Below are 21,538 nucleotides of genomic sequence, written 5' to 3' on the forward strand. Positions count from 1 at the left end.
CTGAAGACTGCAAGCATGTATTAATTATCATTGTATCCCCCATATCACAATGTTAGTTACATTATAGTACTCAATAAATATTTTGGGGATTAAACTGAATAGATAAAAGATTTTATTGTTATAAAAGTGCAGTCACTTTATGAGATGAATTTAAAGAAAACTTTTTAAAAGCAGCAAAGACTGAAATGCAGAAGAAAACAATAACAACACTAATTAATTCAAATTTTGATTCCATTAAAATCCTTCAGAATTAAATGGATTCAAGACATATTGACAAAATAATGACAATCTTTTACATTTGCATAAAGTCTAGAAAAATGTGTTGTCTTTTGAGAAAAAGATACTATTTCGACAAATTCAACATGCTTGGCTTCAGGCCAAGCACTTCATCTAAAACTCTCAAGCTGAGTAGAAACAGCAAATGTGAGAGGGCTGTGGATTTTCTATCTGTTCGAAGCCTTGCAGTTGTGAAAACAGTTTCTTTCCACGAACTTCCAAGTGCTTGGGGATCAGGTTCGGCTTTAGAGTGCTAGGCTTACCCACACTTAATTTCAGAGGCTTTGAGCCTATAAGATTGGCTTGAAGTGGGTACATATTGGTGTGTTGAAAATGCTTCCGAGTAATTTTTTACACGATTTCATGCTTAAAAATCACTGAGCTGAGGTTTTTCATTGATATCACTACCCAAAGATGATAAACAAGCCCTCTGAGTGGTGCTAGTGGCAATCACAACACTGTCTTGGACACAGAGATGTCCCTCAAAGGCTAAGGAGAAGGTGTGTGTCTCATAAAGCCAGACACTGTCCCTGAAATTCTATCCAAACGAGGCACATGAGAAAGTGATCTCCAAAAGTAAAATGTGGATGTAAAAATATTTACCAATAAAAAACAGTATAATGTGCCTTTTCTACAAATTACATTGCTATTGATAAGTGGTCACCCAAAGGAGGTCTTGAAACTCAACATATTTGGGATAGGATGGGGGGAGGGAACATCTCACGCATTAGGTATTGCATTGCAAGGAAAACCTAAGAAAAGACACCCAAAGTAGAATTAAAATTCACCAAAAGAGAATTTCAATATGGTCAGTGGGTGAAATTCAAAGATTATTATTGCCTGTGTAACAACTTATCCTGGCATTTCCCTTAAGTGTATGGTCTAGATATTTATTCAAAAGAAAGATAGCAATCACACACACACACACACACACACACACACCACTGCCACTGGGGAGTATGATGGTTAATTTTATGTATCAATGTAACTAGTCTAGAAGTCACTCTGAAGGTGTTTTTCAAATGAGATTAACATGTAAATCAGTAGATTTAAGGAAAGCAGATAGCACTCCATAATGTGGCTGGGTCTCATTCAATCACTTGAAGGCCTTTGAAAAAGACTGAGGTATTTCCCTTGAGAGAGGGAATTCTGCCTCCAGACTGCCTTCAGACTCAGCTGCAACATCAACTCTTCCCTGGGTCTCCAACCTGCCAGACTACCCTGCAGATTGTGGACTTTCCAGCCCTCACAATCATGTGAACCAATTCTATAAAAGAAATCACTCTCTTTCTCTTTCTAGATAGACAGATAGATAGATAGATAGATAGATAAACAGATAGATAGACACACATCCTATTGGTTCTGTTTCTTTGGTCAACTTGACTAATTCGGGGTCTAATATAATTCAATAAATCCTGTCCAAAAATACTTCTAAGATCAAAAATTATGTAAAAAAGCGAAGATAGACACTTAGCTTTATTTAGGATAAACTGATAGAACTGTTTTATTTGGTGCTACAGCCAGCCATCTTACAAATCTTCCGGCAGTTTGCACTTGTATAAATCCTCTTATTAAAACTTGAGGAGGAGAACGGAGACTGAAATGACACCAGACTAAAATTTTAGTTTGTGTTAATAAATATAATCCCAGTCAATGAGAACATTTTCTTTAAACTGTGAAGAAATGTAAAACTTCATTCATTTGGCATATTTTTGGTTCGTATTCTCGTGGTGATTCTTTGCAGGACAAAGGCTGATGAGTTTTCACTGCCATCCCTCCCATGTTGCGTACATCCTGCCATCTGTCAATCTGGTGCTTTTTCACAAACACTCAATCACACATACCAAGCACTTTCCCCTTGCCCCACCTCCCAACACCTTCCCACCCCACACACATACGCACATGTTCACTCTTTATTCAGTGTTCCAGGAAAATGTCTTTCCACTCCACTTTCTGCATTGTTCATTACAGAGGTCATATAAAGCTTTCTGGTTGTAGCCTTTGTGACTAAAAAAAAAAAAAAACTGTAGGTTGTGTGCAGGTGACTACAGCTAGGATGAGAGGCCCTATAAAGAAATATAGACAATAAAAGCAGCTGCCTGGTACCAACTGCAGTAGAAAGGCAGCTGCTTTCTTTCCATCGAGGTGGAACAGAGCTTGCTCCTAGGCAGCAGTTGCTACACCAGCAATAACTACCCAGGCTAATCTCCCTCCATCTCGACAATTATTTGGAGAACAAAAGGAAAATGACGGAGTTTCTCCCTGAGTCAAGGACACACATAATGAATTTCCTTCCTTACATGGTTCATTCCTCAAGATAGGAGACATGTACATCTCAAAAAGAAAGGAACATACACTTGATTAATAGCACCTAGTCCCACTTTGAAAAGATGAGATGGATCATTATAATTTTTTTTGAAAGGAATAATTGTGGCTATTATTTCTGGAGTGGGGTCATCTCACATAACTGTTCTTAAGGTTTTATACTATTATGCTTTAAATGCAGGAATCTCTAGCTCCTTCACAATATAATCAGGACCTTGGGGAAGGAGGGGTCCTCACTCTTCACACTTTCACTTAGAATGTATTTAAAACATAGTATTTGTTTTGGGAACAAAATACATATAAAAATCTTGCTTTTCCTGTACCACTAAGATAGGTCATCATTCTATGATAGATTCAGCTATCTCTCGTTGGAAAAAGTAACAAAGAGAGAATTATTAAACCATGATCAAAGGCCAACTCTCATATGGTGTCCACACTGCTGGTTTTGTGAAACTCAAGTTATTATCACCTCTCCAGGCTAAGGGAATAGCAAGGAATGGGCAGAGAGGAAAATGACACAGGTCTGCAGAGGTGAGTGCTCAAAAAATGCTCATCTTAGCTCCAGGAACCCTTAAAGGGGGAATTTCATTAAGTAAAAGCAACCTTTCAGTATTCCCTAGACTAAACTGTGAAACATTTTTGAAAAGCATAAAATCCTTATTTATGGCAGGAATGTTTGAAATTCAAAAGATAAATGCCATTCGGAATGCAACCATGTTCTAGGTATCTAATATGTAATGGGACACAGCTGTAATAACAGCCACTGAACCAGGGGCCTCTCTATATCATGTCATTAGTTGACTTGTTATAAGCCGATCTTCTAGCCCTTTTTATAAGGGCCACTGGGGTAAAAAATAAATATATCATGTACTGAACATCTGTGGTTCTGTCACAAAGCACCACTCATATCAACTTTCAAACTTATATCTTAGGCTATACATGACACTTTTAAAAATGTATCTTAACAAAATGTATAGATTAGGAACTCATAAGTCTTTATTCCAAGGGACAGAGGATACAAGAAGGCCTTGGCTGTGCCATGGGTAACACTAATGGCACCTTTTTTATTGTTTTAGTATATTCTTTTGGGTTCAAAACCATACGTGTAGTCTAGGTAAGATGCTGTAGGTGAATATTTTACATGTGAGAGTTAAGTGAGGAAAGAAATGCCAAATGTCAAGCTATTGACATATTGTCATCAAAATCATGAGTCAGCATTTAAGAACACACAATTAGGAGCAGCAATTCCTGCTTGAGACTTTTTTTAAAAAAATAAATTTATCTGGTCATATAAGAGGTTATTTCTTTCACCTTTCCAATGGTCAAATAAAAAATAATGCCCATCTCCTTTAAAAGGAAACAGGGAAAGGGAATAAAACATTTAGAATAACTAGGAAAAACTACCAGCTATATTTCAGAAAAAAATAGAAATGTCATTAATCTATGTAATGAAAGAATTAATGATAATGAACATTAGTATAGTTATGAGAGATTTCTGTAGAGAAGGCACGGGTGTAAGGAAGGGATCCATTTAGGAGGTATTTTATATAATATAGGCAGGATATGAAGGAATTAGGGTTGTAGCAATGGATGTGGTAAGAAATGGTCTGGTTCTTGTCATACTTTGAAGGCATATTTATAGAATATGCTGATAGATCAGTTGTAAGGTATGAGAGGGAGGAGTCAAGGATGACTTCAATGGCTTTGATCTGGATAACTTGGAAGGATGGAGTTGCCATTACCTGCAATGGAGAGGCCTGTGAGTTACAGACTCCATATTCATAATTGCCAGGCTTGTAGTATTGATGGGCAGCAGTATATTACTCAAAGGGCTCCAAATTTACCCTTGGTGGTTTGAAAAAGGATCTTAGGTGCTATACGGACAAACAAATATTTAATAAATGATATTAGCTCTCCATATACAGGAGTAAAGTTCTCTTTTCAAATACATTTTAGGTAACAAATGAGGCTTGATTTAACTAAGTATTGATACATTGCTAAACTATGAGAGTCCTGGTGGTATGTGGTTGAAGCAAAATTCCTGAAAACATGCAGTTGTTTACTGAAAATTGGGAAATACTATTGTATTAAAAAGACCTGGATTCAAATTCTCTTTAGCCACATAAGTTAGAGAAGAGGGGCTAGTTAACTAAACTCTTGAAAACAATTTTTCTATTTATAATGGTAATAATGCTCAAATTACAGGGTTGCTTTAAGGGTTAAATGTTGCCTATAAAATACCCAATACTGTATTTGACAAATGCCTGGTACTCCACACTTGGTTGTTACTTTAAATAATAAATATGATTTTGTGTCTATTCAACAGTTCCTTTAGGCTATTATAACAACCCAACGATATGCACAAATAAATACCAAATATCTAATGCCCACCAGTTCATTTAAATAAGAAATAACTACTAACAGTAGAGAAACATTTATCATCAAAATATATATAAAATGCTTTTTAAGACTTCATTCAGTGTACTAAAAATTACAGCAAATAGTTATGTAAATACCAGCATTACACGTGGAATGCACATGAATTTTAGAATTTCCTTAAGCACTTCCCAAGAAGACAGTTAAAATCTTATCTCCTAACAAAGTGTATATGAAGATTGACCTGGATAAAAAATGGTGGATTATTTCTTTACATATAATTCCTCTGATAGATTTCTTTTTTTTTTTTTTTTTTTTTTTTCATAAAGTCTCTTTATTCTTTTTTTTTTAATTAATTAATTAATTTATGGTTGTGTTGGGTCTTCGTTTCTGTGCGAGGGCTTCCTCTAGTTGTGGCAAGTGGGGTCCACTCTTCATCGCGGTGCGCGGGCCTCTCACTATCGCGGCCTCTCTTGTTGGGGAGCACAGGCTCCAGACGCGCAGGCTCAGCAATTGTGGCTCACGGGCCCAGTCGCTCCACGGCATGTGGGATCTTCCCAGACCAGGGCTCGAACCCGTGTCCCCTGCATTGGCAGGCAGATTCTCAACCACTGCGCCACCAGGGAAGCCCAGATTTCTTTTTTTGAAACTCATTTCAATAGTGTTTTTAACTTTAATAGAGTGAGCAATAACTTTCACCTTTCACAAACAGGCAATATTTATAATCGTGGATGTCTTAACAAATATTAGCAGACAGAGTGGTAAAACCTGGCATATTATTACATCATCAGTGCTAAATTCTGGCCATATATCCTCAGAGCAATTATAATTTATGCTTACAATGATTATTATAAACATTTCTAAAATTTTTCTTAATTACTTGTTATGAAGAGTTACTTTCATGATAATTACTATCCATTATATTTTAGTGCCTTTTAGTTCCATATACTTTTTAAAAATTGAGATATAATTGACATATAACATTGTGTAAACTTGAGGTGTACAATATATTGGTTTGCTCCTAGTTTCATATACTTTACGTGGTAACTGTCTATAAATTTGTATATTTAACTAAATAGAAACTACATTCCATACTAATAACAGAAAGCTTGATTGAGAGATAGGAGAAGGGACAGATAGATTGATAAATAAGCCAGACTGATGTGGAGAGTTTCACTGGACAGCTCTAAATATTTGTTCACTTCACATATTTTGACTAGTTGCTTTATACAAACCAAACACATTCAACTGAGATACAATTAAACTACACATACAGTTATCATTTAATTTGTACATAATTTAGAGTATTTTATTTCTTTTTCTTCCTCCTTTGAGTGAAAATCTTTGGGATAGGGTGTTGGTTTTTTTTTGGCATCTCATAACAAAAAAAATCATAAAAAGATAGTTTTTAAAATCTATCCTTTAGTAATGAAAAAAAATGAAGCTATTATACATAATTTGGCATTGTCTGTGAATTCAAGATAAATATTTCATTGGGTGGCTTCACTGAGCTGCTGATGCTTATTGAAATCTCTTGGTAATTGGCCTTGCCTGCTTTTTCTTGGTCAAACCAATCAATTTCATGCTGGTTTCTTAAAACATTTAAGATCTCCTACTAAACTGAGAGCTCCTTGAAGATAGTAGGCACATCCTAATAATAATAATAATCATCATCATCATTTTATCCACTGTGCATTCAGCATAGTACCTGGCTCACAATAAGTGCTCAGTCAATGCTTAGGGAACAGAAAAAAGCAATTAGTAATTAAGTGTGTTATGTATTGCCAAAGAAAACCAGGAGTTAGCTAAAAGTTATTTTGATTTTCAAAAGTACATTTGTTGCTAAATGTTCCAAAAGTTCATTAATGATATTACTACCACGTATTGATCACTTATAAGGACCAAGCACTTGAGTGCTTATGTAGGCAATTGTTCTTGTCTTTACCACAACTCCGGGTTGACATAATCCTTATTTAATAAATAACATAGTTAAGAGTAAAACTATTCAAGTGCAAATGATTTAGAAAATAAAAGGACTTTCTTCTCTCAGATCTGTTAGGTTTCATACACTTTCTAGAACTTTACTCTTTCTAGAACTTTATATTCTTCTTGAGATATGTATATATATACACACATAAACATACAAAGACAAATGCAAATATACACACACAAAACAATAAGTTGTTGCAAAACCTAGTTCTTCTTCTAGCTGTTTTATATTGGGACTTTAATAAAGACATCTATCTTCTATCTGCAATAATAAGAATTTATGAAAATAGCTTAGAATGGAAACATATTTCAAGTAAGATAGATGAGATTCATTTTTTTAACTTTTCAGAAATAAGGACTTTAAATTATACCAAATTCTTCTACCATATTAATTCAAATCAAGAAAGATGTATGTTATATTTTAAACCTAAGTCCTTTGCTGGGAGGTGATGGTATATTAGGCAATGTATTTCAAATGTCAAGTATAAAAAACCTTTTTGAAAACATTTTAATAGAAGGAAAATGAAACAAGCTCTACTCAATGAAAGAGAAATAGAGAATCTCTTTCCTTGACATGTTGGAAATTTGCATGAATAACTGTTAGGTGTACTCCTTCTTAGAGGATATACACACAATTATGCTCCATGGATGGACGAAGATGGACAAAGTCTGCCCCAAAACTATATTCAAACAACATGATGGACCAAAAAAATAAAAGTACATGATATGCAACATTTTTCTTTAATATGTCTGTAGTGAGCATAGTTATTTTGGGGGCATTTAAAATTTTCTCTTTTTGGAGCTATAGTAAACTTACTAAAATGTACTTAAAAACCAATATTCTAGTGATTAAAAGTAAAAGGTGACCATTTCCTAAGTAATTGCAACATCTTTGTTTTATGTCACAACATGGTCCTTGGTAAAAGTTTATTTTAACTCTTTATCCTGAATGATTGTTAGAATATTCATTTGTCACCTGACTTCTTCTTATATCTCTGTCCATCTCTTTTCTTTAATCTTTGTAGACATTCTTTGCGTGACTATCCCTTTATTATTCTCACCAATCCTTTTTATTTTATGGCTGTCTTTGGGTGTCATCCTAGCCAAAGTCTCAGAAGTATAGCTGAATATAACCAACTGCCTATCAGATGTGTCCATTAGACCCTCTCATGGGCACTTCAGTGCTGACACTAGGTCAATATATATACATACATCTGTGTATGTAATGAAGGAAGAATGGCTTATTATACTGAGAGTTGTTTTACATCACATATGAATTCCAATTTTGAAAGAATTAGAGCCTAAACCAATCACATCAAAGTAGGGTGTTTCAGAGCTTGACTTCATATATTTTAATACTTATTCATATTTTTTTAATTTTAAAAAGGAGTTCTATTTCTCCCAGATAGAGCAAGATCAGCATGATTATGTTTGAGACAGGGCTCAATAACTTATTTAAGTGCTTCCTTAGTTCCATATACTTTCTCTCATTTTATTTAGTCCTCACAACAATCCGTGTGTGTATTATTGTATCCATGTCAAAAAGGATGCAAAGACTCCAGATTAGTCTAATCCCTGTCTTAAATTCATTTTTAAAGAAAATTGGGAATGAATGCATAAACAAACCAAATTTAAAAATAAAAAATCTAGTCACCTCACTATTAAGTGGCAACACCTGGATTTACAGTTGAACTTTTGACACTGTCCTTCACCACTCTGCTTTTCAAATATTGTTTTTTTTGCAATCATATTTGTTTCAATTGTAAGTAAATACTGGATTATTTTTCCATGAATACATGATATATTTTGCATCAACTTAGTTCCCTAGAATATGTAACTGGAAGGAAACTTAAAAATTATCCAGTCCAAGTGTTTAAGTTCACAAAAGAGATAAAACAATAGCTCTGATAAAAGTGACCTATTCAGAGGCCGAAACCAAAGAGTGGGAGCAGAGAGGAGAAGTCCCCTCTGTTGATATGCATTCCAGAACTCTTCCTACTCTGACATACAGCCTCCATTTTAAAGCCATTTCTTGGACAAAATTGTGACAAGACACAGATTTTCTTTCTGTTGGTTTGTTATAATTATTTTTTTCCTACCGGAATGAAAATGAAAGCAATAAGAGGTTAATTCTTAATGATAACAAATTGTCAAGATAAATGCTTTTAAATTAACATTGACTAATAGTAAATATAACCCTTCAAAGCTACTTTAGAAGAGTTTTTATTGTTTGGTTTTGGCAAGAAAGATTTGGGTAAATAACTTCCCAATAAAGCAATTCAGATTTCTTTTTTTATCAACATTGCTCAAATCATGTGAAATTTTGATTTCAAAGAAAAAAAATCGTATGATCTGTGTGCCAGGTGGTCACAAATTACATTAATATGGTAACCATCTTTACAGATTTCTTTTTTCAGTCTTAATTATGCCAAGTCATAAGAAAAAGAATATCCTAACAGTTAAGATCAGGAACTTTGGAGTCGTGAAATCATGAACAAGACATTTAACCACTCACAGTCATAAAATTGTTGTAAGGATTAAATGACATAATTATGTAATAGACTATAGAGCAGTGTTAATCATATCAAGAGGATTTAGATCAGCAATTACTACTGGTGAAATGAGGTAGAAAATGTGAGCTTCCCATTTTTTGGTCTCAGCATTCTTTGGTTTAGTGTGAATATTATAGAATCTCAGGGCCCTAGCACATGGGGATGCCACACATAATAATTCTTTTAATTTGAATACATATCACAACAATTTTATAGCAGATGGCAATAAAGTCCCTTGAGGAAGAGGTGCTTTTTTTTCAATTTGGACAATGGTGCTATATTGATAGGATTATAAAGTCAGATTTTGGGGCTATATTATAGTTATTAACAGGGAAAGGTTATTTTTGGAGATACTGAAATATAATTAAGAGTTTATAATGAAAGAGTCTGGTTAGTGGTAGTAGGATTTTTGCTTTTAAAATCAGAGCATCTTTTCCTTCTAAATATTTGCATTTACTCAATTTCTCAATTCTCTGAACATATTGCAATTATTCCCTAAGGATCTTCTATATTTAACTTAATCCTAGAGGGGTAGAATATATTAAAAGATAAGTTATTGTCTTTAACGTGTTTGGAGACTAAAAACATTCTGCTTGGGAAAAATAAGAATAGGAAAGATTTCTATTGAATAAGTATTTTTTGCTCTTGGAAAGATGCAGTGGATATGGCACAAGTTAGCATTAAATGACTATTTCTCTCTTTTTAATTTGTATTTTTTAATTGGAGTATAGTTGATTTACAAATGTTTTAGGTGTACAGCAAAGTGACTCAATTATACACAAATATATATATACACACACACATATATATATTCTTTTTCAGATTCTTTTCCATTTTAAGTTATTACAAGATATTGAATATAGTTACCTGTGCTATACTTTCTTAATACTAAGTGCTTTAGTTAACACCACATTTTCTCCTCTAGCTGGTTGTTGGTATTTCTGTTCTTGTGAGCACTTTAAAGGAGAAGTCAGCAGGAAAAAAGTAATCGTAATTCTCCAGACATATGTCTGCTCCGTTCATTTTAATTGTATTGATATTAAAGATCAGAAACGAAAACGGGATGAGAGTTCAATATTGATCCTGGAAACCCCCAAACTACCTCCTTTTGCTGGTTTTCCATACAATTGCGGCTTTAAGCTCATATAAAGGTTCTGAATAACTGTCAGGACAATATATGGCTCTGCTTTTGTTCAGCTTATTGCTCATGCTGCAGATATGTGATATGCCTCCATACCAGGGTGTGATGGTTGAAAGGCATCATTAATGTGTTAAATGATGCGGAAGGCTTTAGGCACACTAGGACACATCACTGCAGAGTGATATCCCCAGATGTACAGGTCTCTGCCTTGATTTCAAATAGGAAAGAAAGAAGCTAAATTACCACACAAGCGAAATGCACCAAGAAAATTATAATGTATATATTCACTTGTAATCTCTGGGCCTGATTCAGACCTCATTTGTTTGTTGAAAGAAATAAAAGGTTAAGGCTTCAATTCTTAGGGTTTATTAATCACACAAGTGAAACAACAAGGGGAGGATTCATCAGAATGCCTTACTGGAATCCTATTTCCACTATTTTGTTTGATCTTTATTATATTTTAGCTTTCTGATGTACTACACTGGTGCTACAAAACACCTTCCTTCGTGCTCTGAAAGAATGCATGTAGATGCTCTGGTGTCTAGTTTACTTCCAGGGTACATAATTACATGGCAGCACACATTTCTAAAGACACTATATCAATACGTGTCTGTAGCTTAATAGCAGATCCAAGCTGTATACCTTCTCTAGTTTTATTTTGAAACGTTGGCTTCTTCAGAAATTCTAAAGCTTGCCTGGCTGTCTTTGACATGAGGCATTCCTCTGTCATATCTATAAATGCTGCTTCTAAATCCCAACAGAACAAGGTAGATAGAGGAAATTTATTGCAGAATAAGGAATGAAGAAGATTTTAAAATATCTGCTTTATCAATGTATAAAAATTAGACTGGATTCTAAATGTAGCCAAAGGGCTCTGATAGTTTAAGATTCATTTTAAAAAGTGTGTCTTGTTTATTCAAGATATATTAAACTATTTTTTTCTACTAATAGATGCTGTTACCTTGTTCTGTGAAATAGCAGGTCACAAAAGTATAGGCAAGTATGCTTTTAGAAGTCCTTTAGAAGAAGTAAGTTGATAGGTGTGGTTAAAGATCAAAAAGATGTATTGGTTGATTAAAATTATACCAGTACCAAAGTTCTAAACTACAGTACTAGAATCACAAAAAATAAATAAAACAGGAAAAATTATGACTGGATTTCCAGTTCAATCCCTCATGTGATGGATAGCAATTTTTAACTGGAAGAAAAGAAGAGATTTGTCTTTGATCATTAAATTAAGTGAATGATAGAGGCTATTCTGTTTAAAGCCAAGGCTAAGAATGTTTTCCTTATATCAGAAAGTCTCCAAGATGCTACCTTTCTTTGCATAAATTGATGGTTCTTCAACAGGAAGTCTAAATAAAATTAAGTCAAGTTCTCTCTTTTTTGAATAATATTATTTACTGGTCATTTTTCAATGGGGTAACAACTGTGAAACTCTTAGATATCAAGCCCCTGAGAAAGTCCTACCCATAAGTGTTGATTCCCTTTCCCTTCATATTTTTGTATCTGACTTAATTTACAGAAAATGGTTAATTCATTCATTACTGTAGATAAGAACTATATTATAGATAGAAACTGAAGGTAAAGAGAACATCCATTTGTTTTTGTCAAAGGGACACCGTGGAATAATTGGCAAAAGTTGACTAATATCTGCAGATAAGATCATAATATGGACAATGCTAATGTCCTGATTTTGATAAATGTATTGAGGTCATGTAAGAGAGTGACATTGCTTTAGGAAGTTCGCACTGAAGAACTTAGGAGTAAAGGGGCATAATATCTGCAATTTACCTTCAAGTGGTTCAGAAATAAATAATATCTATATAGAGAAGGCAATGGGGGAGAGTATGATAAAGCGAATGTAGTAAAATGTTAATTTTTAGGAAATCTGGCTTAAGGTATATACACATATTGTGTACTATGGTACTATTTGCAACACTTTCATATATGTGAACAAATTAAATTTTATGATAAAAACTGTACACATATATGCAGAATTCCAACAGGGTAAATTGAAAGAGGAGAGACAGGTCCATTTACTCTAGGGAAGTATAGGGGTCAAGATAATCTTCATAGAGGAAAAAATAAGTTTAAGTGGAACTAGAAAAAATATTAAAAATGTACATGCCTGGATCAAAAATTTCAAGGATTAGGGGTATGTTGAAAAAGGAAATACTGGAGTGATACCAGGACGCAGAGAATGGAGGGACACCTTTTTCAACTATTGTAAATTGAGAGAAACACAATGGCATTTACCTAAGTATCATGCTAAAGTTTATTTGATTGTAAGACTGCAAGGCAAAAGAATTCTAGAACTGATGGTACTTCAATGTCAACTATCTGGCAATCAAGAATCTAAGTAGGAAAAGACCAAAAATTTCTAAAACTCTTTTTTGTTTGTTTGAATGTATGGCTCAAAATTTTTTAAATGCCATTTTAGACTTGAAAATTATAATTGCAGATAATACGAATACTCATTTAAATCCAATGATGTCATTCTTTCACTATAATTCAGGCATTCACATGTGAAGAATTATACTTATTGACACTGTTCCCTGCTATTTTCAAGATTACGCTTCTTAAAATAGATTGAATGAGGTTACTCTTCCACTCAATATATATATTTCCATCCAATATCCCACTATCTAACATACCAGTTGCTTGGCCTTCCTTGCATATCCAACCTGATTTCCTGTTACCCTTTAACAAGATCCATCTCCTCTTCTCAGCCTACCCTTCCTACTACCCAGGAAACTCAATTCCAATATTGTAATATATATACACTTCCTTTTCTTTACTCCTATCTGATTTATTCCTATTTTTCAAAGTACATCTAAACTCTTTTTTCCAAAGGTTTCCCTAAAATCCTTCAACCACCACTTCTTAACTCATTTAATTACATAGCGTCTTCTGCAAGTTTATATGATTTGTATAATTTTTAAAAAAATCTATACTTCTATCATAAATTCTTGCATGGCTGGAGCATATATTACATGAACATAAAACAAGCATTGAAATATACTTGTTGATCCATTAACCCTTCTTACAAATATCTCAGTGGAAAGAAGCTGCTAAGCAGTATGATATTTTGACTTTATTAATTCATTTAAGTTCCAATTCCTTTTTATTTTGGAATCTCAACATAATGAAAAGAGGATTATTATAATTCTTGGTATTATTTATTTATAAATGTTATGACTAAGAACCTTAAAATCTAACATTAAGTGTGGAGAAAAAGTATGAAGATCTGAAACAATTCAAAGGAAAAATCAGTAACATGTGAGCACTTCTTAAATGTAGAATATGAAGCAAAGATGATTCCAAGTGTCAGAATCCAGTAAACTGAGGAAAGCAGTGGTCTCATTGGTAGGGAGAAAAAAAATCAGGAGAGAAAGTGGTTTGAGGGAGAATGTTTTCTTTTTTTGGATGGTGGACATTTCCAATAATCAATCACTCATTCATTCAGTAAACCTTTGAGTGAATACAAGGTGCTAGAAAGCCTTGTTCTAAGTCTGAGAACCACAAATGTGAACATCAGACAAGGTCCAGGCCCTTATGAAATCCACACTCTTCCTAACAATTGCATTCATTTTAACAAAAAGATACAAATAAGATATTATAACTGGTTCTCAGAAGGGCACTTCTGTAGAGTGAGAACAGAAACCAGACTGCAGTATGAATGAGAGAGCAAAGAGAGAAGTAAGGATTACTTTATGAAAACATCTAATCTCAGACTGAAAATTAGGAGAAAAATAAGATGAAATCATGAAGAGTCAAACAATTTGTAACGTGCATATGTGTGTGTATGTGTGTGTTTGAGTGTGTGTGTATTGTTGTTGCTTTTATTTAATTGTTTGTAACTTCCTCTAAGATGAATGAAAACCTATGCAACAGAAAAGGCAAAGAAAAAGAGCCGGGAGAGTGTATGTCTAAGATGCTAGAAGGGGAAGAGATTTTCTTGAGAGCCCACTCTTTAGAGTCAGGAGTCAATGGGAGTTAGTGAGTACAAACAGGAGGAATAAGATTTAGAAAAGCCAGTGAGATAGCATTTTCCTTTCCCTCCTAAACTTCATGGTCTTAATAAGTAAGGAGGGTGTAAGAGGAAAAAGCACACTCCTGTGTGTCTCCTCTATGCAATACTGCACTTCTGGTCACCAAATGTGTGGGGTTTTCCTCACACCAAGCAATTCTGCAAAACCAGCTGGGTGTCCTACGATTTAATTCAATTCTGATACTAGCTACATGGATTTAGCATCAGATCCCACAGGTTAGGGCTCAGTCCCATAAGACTTCCCCAACCCCCCCTTCAGATACTAGTCTCAAGTCCAGGTTGTTGTCTGTGCTTCTGACCCAACAGGTATAAATCGGAGGTTCCCATGACCCCCTCTTAATTAATGTTCAATTAATTTACTAGAGCAGCTCATAGAACTTACGAAAACATTTTACTTACTAGATTTACAGTTTATTGTGTAAAAGAATGCAACTCGGAAACAGACAGATGAAGAGATGAATAGGGCAAGGTACTGGGCAGAGAATTTCCATGCTTTCTCCAGACTCATAGCCTACCAGCGCATCTACGGAAAAGCTCTCTGAACCATGTCCTTTGAGCTTTTAAGGAGGCTTCATTACATAGGCATGATTGATTACATCGTTGACCACTGATGATTAAACTCTATCTCCAGCCCCTCCGCCCTACCCAGAGGGGAGGTTGAGGAGTGGAGCCGCTAAAAGTTCTTCTAATCACATGGTTGGTTTCCCTGCCACCATCCTTAGGGGCTTTCCAAAAATCACTTCATTAACGTAAACTCAAATGTGATTGAAAGGGGTTGTTATGAATAACAAAATACCCATTATTGCTCTTATCACTTAGGAAATTCTAAGAGTTTTAGGAGCTCTGTGCCATAAACTGGGACCAAGACCAAATATATATTTCTTATTATAAATCACAGTATCACAGAGGGAAAATCATCTGTGTAGAATGAGGGAGTAAAGGATAAGATTAATTCTGGGGAAGAGTGGAGATGATAAAGAAGATCTCTTGCAGAATACCCCTACGAAACCCTGTGATAAATGACTGAGAAGCAAGGACCAAGTTTATTGTAGATAGCATAGGGTACAGTAGATTTTCCCAGCAAAGCCCCCCTCTGTCTCCAAGGCAGTATTTCTTTTTGTAGCTATATGGCATGAATCATAGGATGGCAGAAAGAACACAAGAATAGAAGTTGAAAGTGGAGTTGGAGTTGGAAGACAAGTAGAAGCTTTATCGCTTGATGAAAAGTTGAAGAAACTTCTTGGATCTCAGTTTCTGTAAAATGGGGGTGGGGTGGATCTCAAAACTTGAAAGCCCATATATTCTCTACTAGTGCCCCCTCTTCTTGCCTGAGACTATTACATGCTATAGGATAGTGGAGAAAGGGCAGATTCTATGATGGAAGTTGAGAATAAACAGGGACAAATATTCCACTAGTGGAATGATTTTTCCAGAACTGAAAGGTAAACATACTCATTCAAAGAAGAAAACAAGAAGTAGCAATTTACCCCAAGATATAACTTCACAGATTTTTGTTTTGCAATCTGCAATTCTTTCTGTACATGTTTGACTGATGGATTCAGGGATACAATCTTTATGTACAGACTACGTTTTTTATCTCACTGACATACTTTGTGAAAGTATTAAGGGCTGGGAACTAACACCCAAGTTCACAACATAATCCTCTACAATTTAGAAGGTGCCTTATCGTGTGGTCATCACGTGGCTTTTACAATGTAATCAAGAGAAAAATCAACAAATTCAATCTCACAAACTAAATTAAAAGGGACACATTCACATTTCCCCTTTATAGCCATGTCAGAGATAGAGAGGAAGGAGGAATTTAAACACCAGGCATCGTATCTGTCATAGCCATATCTTTCTAGACGTAGGGAGCTCATTTCTCAAGGCTACCACTCCATTAACCTTCACAAGAGCAAAAATAAAGCAAAACAATGAAACACTCTGGAGAAATGGCATTGCTTCTAATCTTGCTTATATATCTTATCATGGGGATTTGAAGATGGAACAAAGACCTCTACCTCCCCAGGCACAAAAATGATACAGACTCCCTGAAATAAATATATAAAATGCCTCATGGAGCATGTTGTAGACATATTTGTGATTTTTCTGAAAAATGAGAGTGGGGTTAGGAAGAGTAACTGATATCATCCCTGCTGAATCTCTGTCTTACCCTGTGATTTGTAACTGGGAGGGCCAAAGCATCAACTCCATTTATTTTTTTAAAGTCTTGGCCTGCTCTTGGTTGCCACTTTACCTAGATTCATTCACTGTATATATCTGGAACTATTAGTTTCTTGATAAATGCATCGTCAGAAAGCCAGAGGTCAATGATAAGATAGGAAATAAGGAGTTCTTGCTTGTTTTTATACACTTCTGTTTGACTTAGGAGATAATTATAACACAGATTGATGTTCTTGTTTTAAACAAGATAGTAAATCAGAGTGAAATATGAGATTTGGGAAAGCCATTTGCCACATAATTATAATTTCTTAAAATTCCTGTGTTCATTGAATATGAGAAGCTATAATCATGTGATACATAGCAATAACATTACTCATCTTTTTTTTTTCTCTCATGGAAGACAGTTAAATAAACCTAAGTTACAAATCTTTAAATATTGTTAACTACAAAGTTTAAATATCATTAACTAAAGCAAAACAAAAGCACATGTTGCTTGGTCTGATATCTAGCTTTAAGTGGGAGAGATTACAGATTCAGTAAGCAAGATTAAAATAATGATTCAGTGCACTTCATTAAAAAGTCTTGTCTTTTCCATAAATAAACTTTATCACCATGAGACAATGTAAAATTATAAGAATTTCATCAATATAGGAGACCAGAAGAAAAGTGGGAACAAAGGAGGGATGTGGAATCAGAAAGAGATACATTTAAACATGGACTCTGCCAGGGGTTATATTCAAAATATCTATCAGCTGACATGGCAGGGACATGGAGCCCTCAAGTTGGAAGAGTTCCCGCACAGGGACCTGGAGACCACTGGAGTGCCAGGATTTACCCTTTTGCTTGCTGGATTATGGTGGGGGGTGGGGGAGAAGAAGGGGGACCTGACAGACTGGTCTGGAGACGCCTCTAATGCCAAGATTTATCCCTTTGATTGCTAGATTATGGGGAAGGAAGTGGGGGGCTTGATATACTGGGTTTAGGGGGTTACCTAGGGTACTTGAGGAATTAACCAGTACAGGTGCATTTCTGTACTCACCTTCAGAAGTAACTTTGTCTGCTTCTAACCAGTATGCAAATAAGTACAAAATTTTACCAACCAGCAGAGTCATACTTGTGCATACTTGGTGAATATTAGCCCTGATGACACCTATTAGTTTTGCACCCTTGGTAGTTTAACTAACCTCCCTGAGTCAGCCAAGTGAAAGAAAGAAAGTGGTGAATTTCCTGGCTAGATATTTGGTTGCTCTAAGACCTCTTCCAGCTGATAGAATTTAGTCATCTCTCCTCTCTCTTTTCTTCTGACATCCAGTATACATATCCTCAAAGAAAAGAGCGAGTCCCGCTAGAGAGCAGAGGAACTTCCATAATTTAAACCAAATGTAGAAAAGAAGCTGAGTTTACACTCAATTCTAACTTCCAACTCAAGGTTAGCTCTCCTGGGAGCAGATGTGGGAGTCTGTAGTTCTAGCTGAAGTATTCTCAGGGGGCCATCCTGTCTCTTCCTTTTCTCCCTTTTTGGCTCCAATGTTTATTTTCTTGTGTATAAATTATACAATAATATCTCTGAACTGAATTGGTTGAAATGTAACCCTAATTATGATATCTTGTAGCAACAGTTATGCACAATAAATATCTATCAGCTTAATTTTGCACAGCTTTGTTGATTAGAAAACTGTTTTTTACTCATTCATCAGAGTTACCACCTTGGAAAAATGATTGTCTTATTTCAAAGGGATATCACTGTCTCTGTATACTCTGCAAAGTGTAATTCTTCTATATGTTTGAGAGAATCACAACTAAAACCCCATGAATAATTCTGGACACCACACTGTAAAAAAACCATAGTAAAAAATATCACAAGAATTATCAGAGAACCGAAAAACAAATAGAAGATTTAAAGGGTGACTGAAAAACACAGGATTTACTAACAGTAAAGAAAAGAGAAATGTTGTGGATGCAAGCTAAAGAAAGGTGCGAAGTTTATTTAAATTTTCTATTCCATATTAAAGGCCCTTTGCTTACAATCTAGCAACACAGTATTTTCTTTTTAATTAGGAAAAGATTGTCAGTGGAAAATACAGTTGATGAAATCACCATAAAATTTATATCTGGAAATTTTAAAGATCAGTGATTCCAATTGTTTTCCACCAAGACCTCTTTTTACTAAGCTTCTCCTCAATTCCATATTTTTAATTTTTAAATACAAATTGTATCTGTTAAATAAAACGTGTTTCTTTTCTTTTTTTTAAAATTAATCAGAGAGTTTTAACTATCTGAGCTATACTACCCAGAGCTTCTGGGGAGCATAAAATAACTGAATAACTATACACAAAATTTGATATAATTATAACTAAGGTAAAGACATTTATAGTTTTAAATATCATACACAACATTTTCCAAGCTAGATTCAATGTCTGTTAAGTTCTTGAAAATACGGAAATGCTGCAAGGAACCCCATAAGTACTGCCTCCAGAGCCCCAGATGTTTAAAGATTTCAAATTGGGAAGAAATGGATTAAACTAGCTTAAAATCATCTAACAGATATGATTTATTCTCACTTTGAAGAATGAAATTGAGCTATTTAATGTACCATAACTGTCTAAAAGTGATCGAAAAGAATAACCCGGGGCTCTTTCAAATCTTTTTTTTTCCTACCCTTTCTTCCACTCTTTCTGTCAAAACTATCACTTGGCTCTGAGATGGCAGGAGTAGGAAGCATCCAGCATGTACTCACCAGCCTGGTTAGTTGTGATGCTGACTGCAGCAAACTGTCTCGGTGGTGAGCTCAGCTCTGACACCCCATTAATGGCATCAATCTCAAAGGTGTAGTTAGTGTGTGCCAGGAGGTCTGTCACTGTCACCGTGGTGTTGGTGAGTCCATACTGTCGAGGGAGGAAGCGGACATTTGGGCTGCATGGCTCACACTGTTTTACGTTCCACCCACATTTTTTACATATGATGTTGAAGGTAACATCTTTCCGGCCTCCTGTGTCCAGGGGCCAGATCCAGTCCAGGATAACCGAGGTCTCATTTATATTAGATATAACATTTCTCGGTGCAGATGGAGGTCCTGCAAAGTAGTTCAACAAAGATTAATGAGCCTCACTTCTGTTTTCTACTACAAGGGAAATAGATCATTTACAGTGGAACTGAAAGAGGTAAATAACCATCTTGTCTTTATTATGTACTTTTAATTCGTCCTCAGAGGATCCATGAGATTATAGACACATGGATTCAAGAGTACTATCCTCCCCGAGCTAGGAATGGGGGGAGTTTTGACTCCAGGTTGAAGATGCATTCACAAAGTCCAACAAAGGAATTTACCACTAAATTCAATGCCCTTGTGAATAGTTATGAAAACTTTAGTATTAGTTTTATAAATCTTAGTTCTTTTTCCCTATGACCTATGACCAACATATAACAAGAGGGAATAGAAAAGTAAAAATACAAATCCCGTGCCTAAACCTCCCCTACCCTGTCAAAATTATGCAAGATCTAAAACAAGATATAGAAAATTTTCTTTCCTTCTGGGTGTCCTGTTGCAGGAAGTGCTTTAACAACTAATTCATTTTGTGTGATAAATGTTGCATTTGTGGTGAGCCAAGCATGGAGAGTGAAGCAGAGAAAGCTTTTAATTTGCACATGGAGAGCAGAAGGAAATGGGCCAAATGCTTTAAAAAAAAACACAATAAGAAGAAGAAAAAAGGAAATAAAACAAACATGGAGGCATGGGTTGCAGCAAAACTACTCACGGGTACAAGCCATGGATGGAGGGTCTTTGTCTGCTCGGAAGTAATTATTCTCACACCTGCAGTTCACTGAACCATCTTCGTGAGTAGAACTGTGAGGTGGGCACTTGGCACATTGCACGTTACCATCCGAAGGCTTGTAGAAACCTGGTCGACAAGCTACAAACAAAATGACTCTTTTAAAATTCTGTGATAATTTTGAAAATATATTCTTGAAAATACATAAAACAGATTTCAGGAGGCTAGGGCATGCATTCATTATGAATAAAATCTATTTTCTTCTCCCAGAATTCATAGAAGCAAATAATGTGGCCCAATGTAGTTTCTCCACATATACGTTTGTATTTGCACCAAATGTTAAGGGGGAAAAAAACCCCCACAAGATTTAGATTATTTTGGCACTAGAGTGTGATGAAATTTCCATCTCATGTTTTCACAGCTTTACTTGGCATTGGACTATTTGTGGAGAAAATAAAGCAAAGCCATGTCATCACGCAGCCATTCCCTTTTTAAACATGATGCAATGTGTACAGTCTCTGCAGTTAGTACTATATTACATACCCACTTGTTTTCTAATTAGTTTCTGTGTGTACAACTTTATCCCCGCAAATTGTAAGCAACTGAAGGAAGAAGTCATGGCTTTGTCTATATCTTAAGATTCTTGATACATGGTTCTCCTGAGCTATGATATTTTGTTTGCCCGTGACAGTGTCATTCCCTAACTTCTATGGTACTGGCCTAAAAGAAAGGTCTTAATTTATTTCCTTGTCTGTATCTCAAATACACAGGGAGGTATAATTTCTATTTAAACTGATATACTTGTGAATTATTGCTAGATTAACGCTTTTAAAAATAACTATGTTATCTTCTTTCTTTCTAGTTGTATCTC

At 35.1% G+C, this 21,538-nt stretch overlaps 1 protein-coding gene across 3 annotated transcripts in view; it reads right to left on the minus strand.

Moving 5' to 3' along the window:
- EPHA3 (EPH receptor A3) overlaps positions 1-21,538 on the minus strand; it is a 377,074-nt gene that overhangs the window by 109,451 nt on the left and 246,085 nt on the right. For 2 of the 3 annotated variants that reach the window (XM_082460349.1, XM_082460348.1), the window contains exons 4-5: positions 20,653-20,808; positions 19,635-19,970 (exon numbers count right to left, since the gene is read on the minus strand). In XM_082460349.1, the coding sequence (XP_082316475.1) occupies positions 19,635-19,970; positions 20,653-20,808 (492 nt within the window). The remainder of the gene's footprint in view (positions 1-19,634; positions 19,971-20,652; positions 20,809-21,538) is intronic. The other variant, XM_082460350.1, reaches the window with a different exon arrangement.

This window comes from Balaenoptera physalus (genome assembly GCF_965194825.1).
Source record: "Balaenoptera physalus genome assembly, chromosome: 4".
NCBI lineage: Eukaryota > Metazoa > Chordata > Mammalia > Artiodactyla > Balaenopteridae > Balaenoptera > Balaenoptera physalus.